Raw genomic sequence first — 17,127 nt, forward strand, 5'->3', positions numbered from 1 at the left:
TTATATAAATTATCTCAATATTTAGTATACTTTTCTTCCAAATCTTGCTGTTACCAACAGAAAAAATAAGGAAAAAACCCCATATTCTTAGATCCTGATTTGAAACCCTCCAGGAAAAGGACTTCCCACAGATTTTAACAAGGAAGGGGCAAGCTGAAAACTTTTAATGAAATCTAACATGTTCTGCTTAAGAATAATCACTTTTACTCTTCTATAACTGAATTTCACTCATAAATGTTTAAAAGTGGCTAATGTAACACCATTTCCTACAAGGAGAAGATCAAAGTGCTATATTACAAATGCATTATGATTAAAAAAGCCCTGTGCAGCCTTGCTATTAACTGTTCTTTAAACCCTAAAAGGCTTCCCATAGATCTCACTTGGCATTGCATATACAACCTTTGACAAGTAATGTAGACCATTTTTATTCATTGCCTAAAATTGTAGGCAATTATGTGCGTCACACTGGCCACCTGCAAATTCTGAATGCCTGCTCCAGTTGTCAGTGCAAAAAACTAATGTCGGAGGGGATTAATCTAGGGGGAGAGAGTCCTCTTTAATGGCTCCAGCAGGTGAAATGGCCCAGCTGGTTACTATGATGAGTGGCCAGAACAGCTTATGTAGAGACACGCAACAAGATTATACAAAAGAAGGAGAAAACAGTGGTACCATCTTTTTTTGGTTCCATCAGTTTTTTCAATTAAAGAAAGAAAATTTTAAAAATAGACAAAAGAAAGTCAATCCAAAAATAAGGGAGTTAAATTTTAATCATATAAAATGTGTAAAATACTATTGTAACTGTAAACATTTTTACAAAACTAACGGGCTTCAAAAAGCACAGAATCACTAGTGAAGGAATTTGAGTACACCTCTTTAAATTAACTAGATCTCTACTTCAAATATCTTATCACAATAGCATTCTGGCACAAGGTTTTTTTCTATTTTGTTTTTCTCCTCTCTTTTATGCCAACATATTATACTACAAATTAGGAGGGCCCCAATTTTGATTGACTCATACTTAAAAGTTCTCAAATAGTATATTCCTTAAAGTCACATTCAAATATTTTTAGAAAAATTTACAAATTATAACCTAGTTTTTGAAAAGATGGAAGTAAAATATTTGGCACCAAGTGCTCTCAATTATCCCCTTAAAATATTTAACAACCAAGAAAAGACACCTTAGATTTACTAATGATGTCGGTTTTTACTTAAAACAGAAGTAGACTGCAACCACACGAGATTATTGCATATAAATGATCGTATGTGATATGATTTCAGTTTGTCCTTTTCTTATATAAAGTAAAAATTAATTCTAATGTTAGCAAAATGTTAAAAGACATTATATTCCCTACCTGAAAAACTCATAAACAGATAAAGCATTTGCACTTGTTTGGATGTAATGCTTACTTGACTGAATTTTTTTTACCCCTTGTGTTTGTATATAAAAGCAAATATATAAATGATGGCTAGAACAATAAAAGGTTCCAGGTAACTGAATTTCACTAACTGAAAACATACATACTTTACCCATTTTTAGAATATAATAAAATATAAATTAGAACATAATAAAAACATAACTAACACTTTAATCTTTAATCCATTTAAAGGTTACTTTGGGATTTCATATTTCTTTACTATTTTACATAGAAATATAGATGTAAGAGAATTAAATTGAACTGTTTTGATAACTAACAAATTCCTCATTTTGAAAATAAGTTCTATATATTATGGAGATACATAACAAAAAATTCCTGATCATTTGAATTTTGGGGTTAGACTAAAGTTTTAGGAGTGTACTAATTCAAGAAGTAACAACATAATGTTTAAGTGTCAGAATAAATCCAACAGGTTTACCATTTACCAGGTCCATGACCTACTCCACTGATAAAATGCAGATGATATCTACTTCTCGGGGTTTGTTGTATAGATCAAAATAGATAATACGCATAAAGTGTTTAGCACAGTTCTCAGCACAGGTAATAAATATAGTAGTTAGCATTGTTGACTTTATTGTTGAAAGATTAAATACCGGGCTGAGGTTGTGGTTCAGCGGTAGAGCGCTTGCCTAGAACGTGTGAGGCCCTGGGTTCGATCCTCAGCACCACATAAAAATAAATAAAATAAAATAAAGGTATTGTGTCCAACTACAACTAAAAAATAAAAATATATATATTTTTTTAAAAAAAGAAAGATTAAATACCAATGGTCTATAAAATGGCAATATATTCTCTTGGATGCTCCTTTACAGCACATACACAACTCTCCAATATGTACATTACTCGTTAGCCCTTCTCTTCATATTTCTGAGTTACTAACAACACTGGCTTTCTCGGTAAATGTCATATCAGGCTTCTAAAAATTCTACAAGAATTGGTTTTTGCTTACAAAAAATCTTTTAAGTGCAAAAAACCCCCTAATCCAAACTTACTTTGAATACCTTGTTCTACTTCTTCTTACCCATAATCCTACACTTAATTTTAGGAATGCTCTATTTCCTAGATGTATTTTATTATTGTTATTAATAGTAACTGCAATGTGTTTAGACTCTATATACAAATTGCCTAAATTCCATAGCTAGTAAGGGGTAAAGCTGAGATTCAAATGAACATCTAAGTGACTGGAAAGTTAATATTCTAACAGCCTAGGCCTGTCTTCCTTACAGCTTTTCTTCTTTGTTTAGCCTAGACATTCCACATTGTTTTATTCAAAGTCCTCATTTTCACTTAGGTTATCAAGGAAATTTAAATATTTTTATATGGACATAATATCTGATTATCAGTTCTTATATTATAAATCGGTAGTATTTCTCTTTTCATATACAATATAAGAATCTAGTCGGTTGTTTAATAGACTTTTCTGGACTACTTACTCGACTTCTTTATTTTGGGTATACTTCAGTTTTCTCGTAGCAAGAATATTAACCTATGACCCATAAACAGATTTCAGGGGATCCCAATGCCTCGAAATTATATGGAAATTTGTATGTTTATGTGCTCTTGTGGAAAGATGGCACATACTGTCAAAATACTTTACTTAACCCATGGGTACTTTTACCCGCTGAGCTAGCTACATCCCATCCCCCACCCCTTCTTTTTCCTAGTACCAGGGATTGAACTCAGGGGCACTTAACCACATCCCCAGCCCTTTTTTGTATTTTATTCAGACAGGGTATCACTCTGTTGCTTAGCACTTTACTAAGTTGCTGAGGCTGGCTTTGAACTTGTGATCCTACTGCTTCAGCCTCCTAAACTGCTGGGATTACAGGCATGCGCCACCACACCTGGTACCCCCATCCTTTTAAATTTTTGAGACAGGGTCTCCGTAAATTCCTTAGGAGCTTGCTAAGTTGCTGAGGCTGGCCTCAAACTTTTGTGATCCTTCTGCCTCAGCCTCCTGAGATACTGGGAGTATAGGCTTGCACTACCATATCCAGGGAAATACTTTTCAAAGAGATCCATGATCCCCAAATTCAAGAAGCATGATTATTAGTGACTCTGTTGCAATATTCATATAACTTACAATAGCTAAGTGAGCCAATGTTTTAATTCCATATATTCCCAAACCAGAAGTTGAGACACTGACCCCAAACCAGCTTCAGCTAGATCCTGCACTGACAACTGATCTATCCTGATTAATACTGTATTGATGAAAATTCTACCCATTATAATGTTTATTTAATACAATTCCTGTTAAAATCATAAAAAGGATATTGAAGAACATTATGAATTAAATACATTATTATTCTAAAAGAACTAATTGTTTTTGCTTGAGGGTAAAAAATGTTTAGAGAGAAAAATACATGAACTGTCCTATTATATTTAATACAAACCATAAGACTACAGTAACCAGAATTAGTGTGATATTATCACAAGAAAAGACACAATCTAAAAGGGCATTAATTGGAGATTTGATAATAAATCATAGAAAACCGATACAATGGAACACTTTGTATTTATTAAGACAAAATGTATATTTGCGTAGGAAAATGTCCAAAATACATTGCTAAGTGAAAAAGACAGGTTCAGAATGATGGATAAGATTATGATTTTAGCACTAGATTTGAGTTTAAATCTTGACTCTACTACTTTTTTCATGGCTACATAACTATGAGAAAGTGACCTAACCTCTCTTAAGTTTATTTCTGTAAAACTGGGCCAATAGCTATATAAACCCTATATAAACTGGGGTTATATAGCTGTATAAACTGGGGTTATATAGCTCAGTGGTAGAGCACTTGCCTAGCATGTGTGAGGCACTGGGTTCGATCCTTAGCACCACATAAATATAAATAAAATAAAGGTATTGTGCTAACAATACCTTTATTTTATTTTATTTATACCTACAACTAAAAGTATTTTTTTAAAAAACTGGGACAATAACTTGAACACATGGTGATCATGAGGATTAAGGATCATTGAGAAAAATATATACAATAATTGGCACAGTTCTAGGTACAAAGTAAATATTAATATTTATGGTAGAATGTATAATGTAATTCCATCTGTGGTTTTGAAACTATATAATACATAAATAGGTAGACTATGTAATGAAACTGGACAGATATCACACTACATTATTAGTCACAGAAATCTCTAGGTTAGATTCCAGAGAGTGTTTCCCCTTCTTCCTTCATCTTAAAAAATACAACATTGTTTAAACTTTTTTTTAACCAATGAACATCATTTTGGAATGGGGGGGTGGACAAAGGTACATTCACAGAATGGGAGTATGAGGGACTTCAGCTAGTCTCTGCCTGCCATCTGTAATCCTAAGATTCCATGGCTAAATGGATAGACATGGCACAGTTGATCAGGGAGGTTGACTCATATTCCATAATAATGATAACTTCCAAGTCTGACATTTCTCTAGCCTAGTCAAACTGCCACCCTAATATTTGATGATGATATCCCAATGAGATGACTTGTGCTGGTTACGTGGCTTTAACACAGACAGCAATGATGCACTCAGACCAAAATAATTGGGGAAAGTCTTCCAGCTCAAACTAGTCTCAACAGAAATCTACTAATACAGCTTCTTCCAACTCCTCCAGTTACCTCTAATTACCAAATTGAGGAAAACTCAAATTAAACTTTCTCTCATAAAACAGACCTCTATTGTATACTCTAACCGACAGAAACATACATATACTATTTGAGTTGTGATTCTCAAGAACTAGTATTATCCCATCATTATGTACAACTTTAATGCACCAATAAAAAATAAAAAACAAAATAAACAAGTATTGGGTCAATGAATATCCTTATGGGGAAGAAAAAGAATTCTTACTCACCTTCTACTATATACAAAATATAAAGCTTTTACAGAATAAAAAGTAAAGCTCTTTCAGAATAAAACATCTGCAAGGTAACATAGACTGTCTTTATGACCTTGGATTTGACGATTTTATTATTTTTTTTCTCTGACACAGTTCGGAAGTGTAACTATGCTTGTTTGTCTTTTCTTTTTATATATACATGACAGTAGAGTGTATTTTGACACATTATGTATACATGGAGTATAACTTATTCTAAATAAGATCCCATTCTTATGGTTGTACATGATGTGGAGTTTCACTGGTGGTGTGTTCATATATAAACATAGGAAAATTATGCCTGATTCACTCTACTGTCTTTCTTATTGATAAATGTTTTTTAAAGGAACACAAAAGCAATAATAATAATGAAGATTATTTTTAAATTGGACTATGTTAAAATGAGAGCACTTCTGTTAAACAAAATCAAAGTAGGAAAATAAAAGTCCAAACTGACACACAATTGGTACAGAAGAAGATAACCAATGGTCTATAGATAAGGCTTAAGAGGAGGAAATATTTAGTATAACATACAATCAGTAAAATGTAGGATATAGCTCAACAAACTATCATGGAATAAACACATCCCTATAATTACAACCCTGACCAACAAATAGAACATTACTAGCAGGGTAGTCAAATGGTTCACTTTTCTCCAGAGATAACTGGTTTCTTTGCATAACTAATTAATTTGTTACTGAAATATTTAAAACTGGACTCATACAATATAAGTAGTATTTTGTATCTGGCTTCTTTAGCTCAATATTGCTTGAGAAATTAATCCATGCTGTTAACCTGTAGCTCTAGTGTTTTTCTCTGCTGTATAGTATCACTATAGGAAGATTCCAATGTATCCATTCTATTGCTGATGAGCAGCCAAATTATATTTTTACACCATTTAGAATAAAGCTGCTGTAAACATTCTTACACATGCATTCTGGTAAATCCTTGCACCCATTTCCCTTGAGTATATACACAAATTGGAATTGCTCAGTCATAGATCACATATTCATGCAAACTTAGTATATGTTGCTAGTCAGTTTTCAAAAGCAGATGTACTGATTTTACTTCTATCAACCCTGGATGCAAATTCCATTTGTTTCAGTCTTTCCAACACTTGGTATTATCAGTCTTTCAACTTATGTAAGTACATGGTATCTCACCATGGTCTGAATTTCTGTAGTGACTAACAGGGAATTTGCTTCATTTTGCTGTCTTTTTCTTAATTCCTTGCATACTCTAAAGAAAAGTTCTTCGTCAATGCTGCAAATACCTCTTTTCTGTAAGGCTTACCTTTTCTCTCTCTTGTGGAAAAAGAGAAAGTGGATAGGTAAGAATATCTGGGGAAATGTTCTCATGCACTGTAATATCAGTTCTTACATGAGTTTGTTCCTTTCCTCTCAGGGTATATATAAGTTGTTGATTCTAAAGCAGTCTGGTCTCAAATGAGTATAATATTAGTTATAATGCTCCAATACAATATGTACTTCTATATTATCCTGGAACAGCTTTGTACTTCCTAACTACTATCTTCAAATAAATAACAGAGAACACTGAGGACCTACAAAGCTCAAGTCTCATACCTTTTTATAAAGAATACTAAACACATTGTTCAATATGGCATGTGGCTCCCAATCCTTTTCCAAAGTAACATTACTCAGTTCACAGCTTCTGCTGAGAGGACAGTTCTAACAAAGACAGTCTCCTAGTCAGAACTAGTAGACACTTGACTCTATTTAGTTGTCTCCTGCAAAAGTTCTGCCAAAATGGGAATTCACTGAGGCAAGGTGATGCTTGACTTCAGGAATCTGAATTAGGAAATACCGAGAGAATAAATTTGGAGACTTAAGGTGAAAGGATACATTGAAAAAATACAGGGCAGAGTAAGCATGACGTTATAAATAACTAATTCTAAGTAAGCAAAAGTCAGGGAAAAAACCATAACACAGGTGATGAATTTTAGTGGCAGTGCTGGGGATTAAACCCAGGGCTTCATGCATGTTAAGCAATCACTCTACCACTGAGATATATCCCTAGCCCTCATTTCCAACCTTGTCTTTCTTAAATAGATTTAAGATTAAACCTTATCTTAATGCTTTGGTTTTATGGGGTAAATTATGACCCCCAAAAGGATATGTTGAAATCTTAATCCCCAGTAATCAGAATGTGACCTTATTTGAGAATCAAATAAGATGAGGTCATAGGATGGGTTCTTGATCCAGTATGACTAACGTCTTTCCAGGAAGAGGGAAATTCAATAGAGACACAGAGAGTAGGTAGCCATGTGAAGACTAAGGTAGAGACTAGAGTTATGTCACTATAGGCTTAGAACACTTGGGGCCAGTAGAAGCCAAAGGCAAGGAAGGATTTCATCCCTACAGGTAGGTATCAGGGGCCCTGCCAGCACCTTCATTTCAGACTTTTAATCCTACTGAATTGCAAAATATTAATTTCTTTCATTTTGCAAGTCATCCACTGTTGGCACTTGTTATGGCAGCCCTAGGAAACTAATACACTTACTTGGTGGATACCAAAATGAAATGCTTATCCCAGTCCTACTTTCCTACAGTGTTTCAGTTTTACTTGAGACAGCAAACCCACTACAAAAGATGTCATCTATGTCAGACTAGATCTACTTTACCCTTAGGAAAGATTCTGTTTTAACATTTAAAAGTAGGCTTATTTTTTTTTCTACAGGATATCTAATTGAAGTTTTTTTCCTGCTTATTAACAAAAATATAAATGACATTTAAATCTAGAAATTGGAAACTTCACAGTAAGAGGTTTGAATGTTGAATTTCTAAAAGATCATTCAGAAAATAAAGGAGACCCAATTAAATGAACAGGGAGAGGGGATCAGCAATATTAAAGAATAATCAGGTAAATACCTAGTGAACAAAATGACCTACCTACCTTTCTCATAACTTTCCCTTTTATATCTATCACATATACATTCAGACCATATTATGAAGAACATAGGAAACTTTTTTTAAAAAAGAAATTCCCCTATAACAAGTAGTTGATATCATAATCATATAGGTACCTTCTTTCTACAAAGAAAACTAAAGATAAATCCAAAGAAAGAAAAAATATATAACACCAGCAAATTAAATTTATAAAACAAATGAACAACTAAAAATAAGTAGCATGATTATGACAAAAAATGTAAATGTACACTGGGTAAAGAGATGAGGAACACAGACTATTAATGCCTTCTGCCCCCATCTCTATGCCCTCAAAAGTCCTGTACATGCTAATGGCTTTATAAGGCAAATATTTTTAACTTTGCCTAAGCACTGTGCTCTGATAACATAGATATCAAGCTGCAGGGAATTAGCACTCTTCTAAAAGTAGCCCATAACCAGTAACTGATGGAAATTGGTTGATAATCATGTTAGCTTCCTTGTCCTTTCAGTAGAAAATTACAAGTCAAAATGCTTACCCACAGATATCTACACTGCTTCCAGAGGTCTTCAGCAGGACTGAGTCCTAGCTATCCACTGTGGCAACCTGCTCATTTACATACTTTGTATTGTTTTGTTTACTATCTCAGTAAATATACCTGATATATACCTCTCCCAAAGAAACCATTTGTACTCTAATCCTTGCCTCAAGGTCTGCTTCTGAGGAAATCCAACCTAAGATATATAGACTAGATTAAATGAGTTATGTGTGTTCATTGGCTTTGTGTCTCAAACTGGCACACTCCTAAGAACACTCACCAGAAATTTCTTCTGGGTTTTTTTGTTTTGGTGTGTGTGTGTGTGTGTGTGTGTGTGTGTGTACACCACGGACTGAATCCAGGAGTGCTCTGCCACTGAGCGACATTGTCAGCTCCATTTTTTTTTATTGAGACAGGGTCTTGCCAAGTTGTTCAGGCTGGCCTTCAAGTTGCAATCTTCCTGCCTAGGACTCCAGAGTTGCTGGGATTACAGGTGTATGCCACCAAGCCTAACAAGAATTTCTTCTTAATCTTTATTTATAAATTACATGGTCTCTACCATATTTCAAGTTAGTGAAGGTAGAAATGGTCCTTATACTTATGCCTTCTCATGTCTGCATAAGCTTCACATCTCTTACAACATTACTTTTCCAAGTTCAAACAGAAACCTTAAAACACTTTCATTCAGTCCAAAGACAAAATTACAGTTTGATGAATACAGGTCACAAATAGCAAAAGTCAGTGTATATGATTTTAACTCTCTCTTTGGAGGCCACTGGAAGGAAATAATTTCCCTAAATAAATTAACATAAAAACAATACACTGCTATAGGAAGAGATCAAGTAACAGAAGTACAGCAGGTAGAGTCAAAGTGCCTACCTACAGATGTTAACAGGTAAGACACTATTAACTGTTTGATTTATGACAAAGACTTCTCTGAAATAGAGAAAGGACTGTCTTTTTAAGAAGTGGACCTGGAACAACAGGCCTTCCACATGGGAACAACATAACAACAACAAAAAAATCAAATTGGATGACTATCTCAGCATCATCAACAACAACAGAATCAATTCCAGGTGAGAAGCAAAACAATGAAGATTTTAGAAGACAAAATAGGAGATTATCTTGTTGACCTTAAGGTAGGAAGGATTTCTTAAGACAGAAAACACTAACCTTTAAATTAAGATCTGTTCATCAAAAAATACCATAAAAAGAAAAAAAGAAAAGCCAAAGAGCAGAAAATAATTGCAATCCCCTTACAACAAAGGCCTACTGTCCAGAATATATAAGTAATTTTCAAAAAATTAATGAGAAAAAGACATTAGTTCAATAGAATAATGAGCAAAAGAGTTAGAACAAGTACTTTACAAAAGTAGATGTCCTCAAAGGTCCAATAAACATTTTTACAGGAGTTCAACCTTAAATAGTTAGGGAGCTGCAAATCTGAATCACAAATACCATAACTATCAAATTGCAAAACAAAAAATCTGACAATACAAAGTGTTTACAACAGGATAAATTCTCTTACGCTATGAAAATAGTGCTATCCAAAACAGTTGATGATATATACATTACTGACTGACTTCTAGATACATACCCTAGACTATCTTTATGTATACCAAAATGTATAAAAATGTTCAATAAAATACTTTGACAGCAAGGAAAATAAATGAATTAATTATACAAAATAACATGGAGTGAAAAACACACAAATATATACATTACAATTCATATTGAATTCAACATCAGGCAAAACTCATTCATACTATTTTAGTATTACTATAAAAATCAGAACATTGGTTAGTGATGGGGAAATGTGGGGGGTACTCTTATTTCCTGATATGTAAGGAGTTTTTTTTTTTTTAACTAGTATTTGTTTACAACTGTACGTTAAATGATAAATATGCTATTAGTGTATGTTTTTGTATGTTATATTTTATAATTTAAAAAGAAAATGTTAAATAAAAAGGGCAGAACAAAACATTGGCTCTATAGCTAGCCTGATCTGGTTGAAAACTTGATCTTTGTTTTAAGTGTGAAATTTTGAACAATTCATAAAGTACACATATTAAACATGGTATGGTTTTAAAAAGACACTTAATATATTTTAAGTATCCAACAATGCCTATTCAATAAGTAAACATTAAAACATTCAATATTGTAAATGTTAATCTTCTCTTCAAATTGAATTACACATTAGTATGGCAATATGTAAATCAATGGATGTGTAACTGATGTGATTCTGCAATCTATATATGGGGTAAAAATGGGAGCTCATAACCCACTTGAATCAAATTGTGAAATATGATATATCAAGAACTATGTAATGTTTTGAACAGCCAACAATAAAAAATTAAAAAAAAAAATTGAATTACACATGAATAAAATTCTATTTTTAATAAAAAACTAAAAGAAAATTTTATAAGCCATTTGTTTTTATTGTATGTATAAATATTGAATTTGCTATATAGTATGCATTCTCAATGGGAGTTAATACCTTTCCAGGAGGGGAAAAAATTGGTTCTTGGTGTCAGGGGGCATATATATGGTCCTCAAAAACTCAACCCTATTTGACAAAATCCTACTTATTAGAATTAAATACTTATTAGTATTTAACTTTTCTCACCAGGGAGGAATTAAACTAATTAATTTAAATTCAATTTTTTTCCCTAACAGTGGTAATAATAACAAAAAGGTTGAAAAACATTGAACTACAATTTGTTTTCAAGCAACTCAACCTAATAATAAGGAAAAACAAAAGGTAGAATAACACTTCTTGGAAAAATTAGGCTATGTTTTCTATCTATCCAAAAGAGCTTGATATTGAAAGGGAAAAATGATTAAGGAAAAGGTGTTTCAACTTTCCTGTAAACATAAGTTCAAGAGGTGCTTTACAAATGTTAAATGTTGTATGTGAATTTGAGGAAAATAGTTAAAAATGAGAAGGAAATGTTGTTACAAGCAATAACACATTCTAGAAAAATCAGGAAATGGTAGCCTAAGAATATCAGAAGAGTCTGATGCCCTTTTCTCCCATTTAAATAAAACAAAGACTGGCAAACTTACTTTTAAGTTAGTTAACATTTCTGAAAGATCTATGGATATCAGGTAGTTTCAAGGAACAAAAGGGTGACCACAAAAAGGACTTACTCTGATTACAACCATGCTGGTTGGAACAAATGAATTACTTTCAATCCCAAAATCTTTCCCATAAATTTTCCCTTTTTTTAAAAGGAAGGTGTGTGTATATTGATGTGTGTGTGTATAAGATTTTGTTTTGTTTTGTTTTGGTGGTGCAGGGTATCTAATACAGGGCCTTATGCATATTAGCTAAGTATGTTACCATTCAGCTACATCTCAGTCCCAGGAATATTTACTCAAACTTGTAATACCCCTCACCATTCTAAACCTTGTACAATTTCTTCAGACAAATCTCTCCATTTTCCATTCTATACAAAGAGGAAATAGATGATTTTAAAAGTTAAAAGAAGTAAAGCAACTTGGGCTTGCTCAATACCAAGGAAAACAATAGCATAACACAGGTTTCCTTATCCCAAATCCAAGTGTTTTTTTAACCACTAGTTATTGACCATTAGTGTGCCCAAATTTAGAATTCATTCTGTACTTGATTTCTTCCTTAATACTGAAGTTTTGCAAATTTATTAAAAATAAATGAGGAAGGGGAAAGATGGGAAAATCACAGTTTCTAAAAATAAGAAAATTAAAACAAATGTATATGTTAAACTTAATATAGAAAAATTAGAAAGAAATATCATCCCATGACAAAGATGCATTTAAAAGTAACAATGATTTTTAGAAGATATTAATAAGTAAGAAAATGGACACCTAAGGCATGGCCTTTTTAAAAAAAAAAAATTTTTTTGGTTGTTGTTGTTGTAGATGGACAGAATGCCTTTATTTTATTTATTTTTATGTGGTGCTGAGGTGCAGTGACTCATGCATGCTAGGAAAGTGCTCTGCCACTGAGCTACACCCCCAGCCCAGCATGGCTTTTTTAAATGTAAAAGAATTCAATCACATTAAAATTAAAAACCTCAAAACTGATTTAAAATATTTATTACAATGTTACTAATAATATGCTAGAAAACATATCTGAAAAGTAATGACAATGATGCATGTTTTCATTCCATAAAAGATAAAAATCATGTCTACTTAAAGGATGCACTCATTCAGGCAATCCCTATGGAAGACCAATTCTTTCTGTAAATCACTAATTCAAATCCAAGAAATTCATATCCTCAGTCATTTATTTAAATTTGGTGTTTTTCATCATAAAATCATACTTCATCAAACACTAAAATTCAAAGGTCTGCATTGTTAACCACATAAACACTCCATATTACTAACTATGGCTTGCCAAGAACACATTATATAGACTATCATCATGACCCTTGGTTGCTCAAAAAAATGAAGTTTCTCAAAAAAATTTTTTATCAGTAATAACTCTTGCATTCTAAAACCCTGTAACAATTAAGATGTTTTATGTGCTTTATTTTTATTATTTTTTAAATCAAGAAAAAATTTAAGTTTCTAAAGAAGCTGTAAATTTTTACTTACATATTCAGGTTTTAGTTTTTTATCTCCTCCTCTCACAGCCACCTTTTCTAGTTTATCTATAATGGGCCCAATCATTTCCTCATCTTTAAGCTGAAGCTCTTCATGTATTATTTCTATATCTCGAATGGGATCTACACTTCCTTCAACATGCGTGATATCATCATCTTCAAAAGCACCTAAAATGAATTAAAGGGAAGCAATTTAATAAACAAATATAGAAGGTCATTATGATTAAAGAGAGCAGAGTGGAAGATTTTTAGATGTGAGCAAATAGGTTTAGTGAATAAATTATTCTGAATTGTATCCAAGTAGGACAAAATATTTTTTTTCCCATTTAGTAATAGCACTGACAGCAAAACAGTTCAAGAGCCTCAACATTTCAAAAACTGACTGAAATAAATAAGTAAAAGTATAGTCCTTACAGAAAAAAATTATGTTCCAGAACTACTGGCATTTCCAAGTTTGGTACATTAAAGGTACTGAATTCCAGGCATGAAAGACTGAAGTTCTAAACCACACTATTAGGGTTTCCAAGGGAAACCAGATTTGGGGGGGTGGGGGCGGCTGAAATCATCTGGCAGACCTCTTCCCTGCTTCAATCTACTTTATCACTGTGGTTCTGACGGTGATTAGATAATGAACCACTCAGACACACAATTTACACAGCAGCTAATTTCATCGGCCTGATTTGAGGGTATGGTTTTTAGGGGACTATCAAAGAAGCAGATGAAGGTGCATTTGTCATATATGAGTGACAACCATTCACACTATCTGAACAAAATGGTGCTGGCCCTTATTAGAAACACATGCTATTATCACATATTTAAAGTGCAGTTGAAGCCATAATTTCAAATTGCCAACTGGAAACATAAGGGTAAAACAACCAGATATTACTGAAGCATGTGTACTGACTTTATGCCCTTTTGAAGACATAATGTGGCAACATAATTCAACTGGGATTTACTCAAATTACCAGATAAAGAACAGTATCACAAAAAAATGAACAAATATGAAGAAATATTATAAACAGAAAGCAATGATATATCCATAAAACAATAAACACATTTATAAACAAATTAATTTTATTAAAATTACCAATTTGATTATACTCCCCAAACAATATATTTTCTAACATAAAGTATCTTTACTTTCAAGAGAGGTATCATAGAAATTATAAGAGTTTCCTTGAGTTTGGTAAGACGAACAGTAAATATAGTTCATTCTTAGATACCAAAGACTTGGATGTTCTAAAGACAGGTTACAAAGAATTTTAAAATAGCCAGGCATGGTGGCACATGCCTGTAATCCCAGCAACTTGGGAGGCTGAGGCAGGAGGATCACAAGACCAAGACCAGCCTCAGCAACTTAGCAAGGCCTATGGCAACGCAGTGAGGCCCGAAGCAACTTAGCAAGACCCTGTCTCAAAATAAAAAATAAAAAGGGCTGGAATGTAGCTCAGTAGTAAAATGAGAGAGAGGGTTTTAGAATATAACTTCCTAGAATTAAAAATAATGAAGTTGTTTGTATCCTAATGTGGATTATTCAGTAATAATAAGTATATTATTGCAATTAGAATATAAGTATTTAAAATAATATTTGAGTATTTTTGGTATATAACTATCGCCTTATATAATGTCAAATTCATATAAACAAAATTAGTCAGAAATAATGAGGTGTATTATATTTTACTAATAAGAATAAGCACAATGGACCCCCCCCCCCCCAAAGCATATTATTCATTTATTTATTGTGATGATTTGAGGCATTTTACACAAATGATACAACCAAACAAACAAATAAAAATTAGCTTCCTGGCAATCTAAGCAAAATTAGTAACCTGGTCAGTTATAGAAATAATAGCGGTCAATGACATTCAGAATGAAAAATAGGGCCCAATGACTGACTATAGTGATATTTTCAACGTGCATTAGCAGACTTAAAATGGTAATTTCTTCATTACAATCCTCAATTTTAACCAAGTAGGTAACAGAGAAGGAGTTAGTGACTGTGATTCTTTTGGAAGCATATATATTATGTTTAGTCAAACTTCTTTGTCATAGTTGTGTCTCACTTTTAACTTTTTATAATGAACACACTTTTTTTTACAAAAACAAATCATTCTTTTGTTTTTATTTAAAAACTATTTACTTTTTTAAAAATATTGATTTTATTTATTTATATGTGGTTCTGAGAATTGAACCCAGTTCCTCACACATGCTAGGCAAGTGCTCTGCCACTGAGCCTCAACCCCAGCCCCCAAGACATTCATTTTAAAACACAAGTAGCAAGTTTAAATCTTTATTTTTCAAATGATTGTTAGAAAATTACCCATAAACTAGGCTTAAATTATATTCCATCACAAAGAGTTCTTATCCAGGAATCCTATCATGTTTCCTTTCACAACAAAGTATGTCCTTTTTTCAAACCATCTTGATTTCACTCTCATTTCCTATGCTTTCCCCTTCTCCTCTGCTACCTGGCAGATGACCTAGTCTTTCTCACTTCATAAGGAAAAATCATGTCATTTGTAGAGAACCAAATCTCCTTTCTGTTTTTCCTCAATCTTTTCTTATTCCCAGCAGTAAAAAGGAAAACACTATTTATTATCCCTGGTCAATCTCTCTACCATTTCTGTTCTGGATCCTATTCCTTCCCACAAAAGCTACTCTGTAAATGAAATGTTTCTTGTATTTCCTGAGACCTCAATCTATTACGCTTCTTTCTCCTCTATTTGCATCATCTCTATTTTCATTAAAACTTTTCCAAGAACATTCAAGTAGCTTAAGATTCTGCATAAAATTGATTATGTCAGTCGCCCTGGACATTAAGTCCCACTCCAGCAACTGTTTACTTTCCTCCAGTTCAGAGCCATACTATCTGAAAAGCTGTCTATGCATACTCTCTCCACTTCTTTATTTTCTATTTATAACTCAACCCACTGTAGTCTGGCATTTGCCTCTACATCGCTACCAGAAATCAATCTCAGAAAGGACCCCACTGATTTAGCCTCATAATGCTAAATCAAACAGCTATTCTTTAGGAAGTGACTGTTCGGTAGCATCTAACTTCAGAGCTTTGAAAGTCTCTTTCATTGCTCCTTTTAAACCATATTCTCCTGATTTTCTGCTATTTTCTCTAGCCATTTATTTTGGGGTCATTCTTTTTTCTATTTTTGTGATACTAGGGTTGAGCCCAGGGATTCAGGAATGCTTAGCAAGCACTCTACCACTGAGTTACAATCCCAGTCCCTAGGTCATTTCTTTTCTTGCTGTACTTCCACATAAATGTTGATGTCTCTTAACTCTCTTCTCTTACCTACCCCTTTTACATTCTAAGAAAATTTCCATAGAATTCTTCTGTGTTTCCAGTATATTTTGAGGCAACAATAAAATGAAACCAAAAGACTTTTTAGTTATATAAATGATTTCTAATATAAGATCTATTCACGAAGTGAAAAAATGCAAAGTATCAATGTTTATACTAAAGTTGTGAGTTAAATGATGAATTGGCTATTTTCAGTGATTACAAATGGACTGAAAATTGATTGGTTTATTCAATTCACAAAAGCCTGTTTTATTCCATAAAGTCCTTCACAGTTTTATTTATATAATCAGAAATAAAAATATATTTTGAAATCCAGGTCTTCAGAAAACGAATTGCTGTGTATCAGTTCATACATTTAGGTTGTATTCAGTTTTCAAAGAAAACATCCTTGGCTAGACAACTAAAGTACATTGTAAAACACCTGGTGTATCTTTTCTTGCTGTATAAGCTTTACAGCAATATTTTATAAACC

At 32.9% G+C, this 17,127-nt stretch overlaps 1 protein-coding gene across 2 annotated transcripts in view; it reads right to left on the reverse strand.

The window, feature by feature from the left end:
* Ola1 (Obg like ATPase 1) overlaps positions 1-17,127 on the reverse strand; it is a 147,112-nt gene that overhangs the window by 45,622 nt on the left and 84,363 nt on the right. For both annotated transcript variants that reach the window (XM_046447564.2, XM_046447565.2), the window contains one exon: positions 13,332-13,507. In XM_046447564.2, coding sequence (XP_046303520.1) covers positions 13,332-13,507 — 176 coding nt within the window. The remainder of the gene's footprint in view (positions 1-13,331; positions 13,508-17,127) is intronic.

Source organism: Marmota monax, unplaced genomic scaffold (assembly GCF_021218885.2).
Source record: "Marmota monax isolate L192 unplaced genomic scaffold, Marmota_monax_Labrador192_F-V1.1 WCK01_AAM20220418_F8-fsc00007, whole genome shotgun sequence".
NCBI lineage: Eukaryota > Metazoa > Chordata > Mammalia > Rodentia > Sciuridae > Marmota > Marmota monax.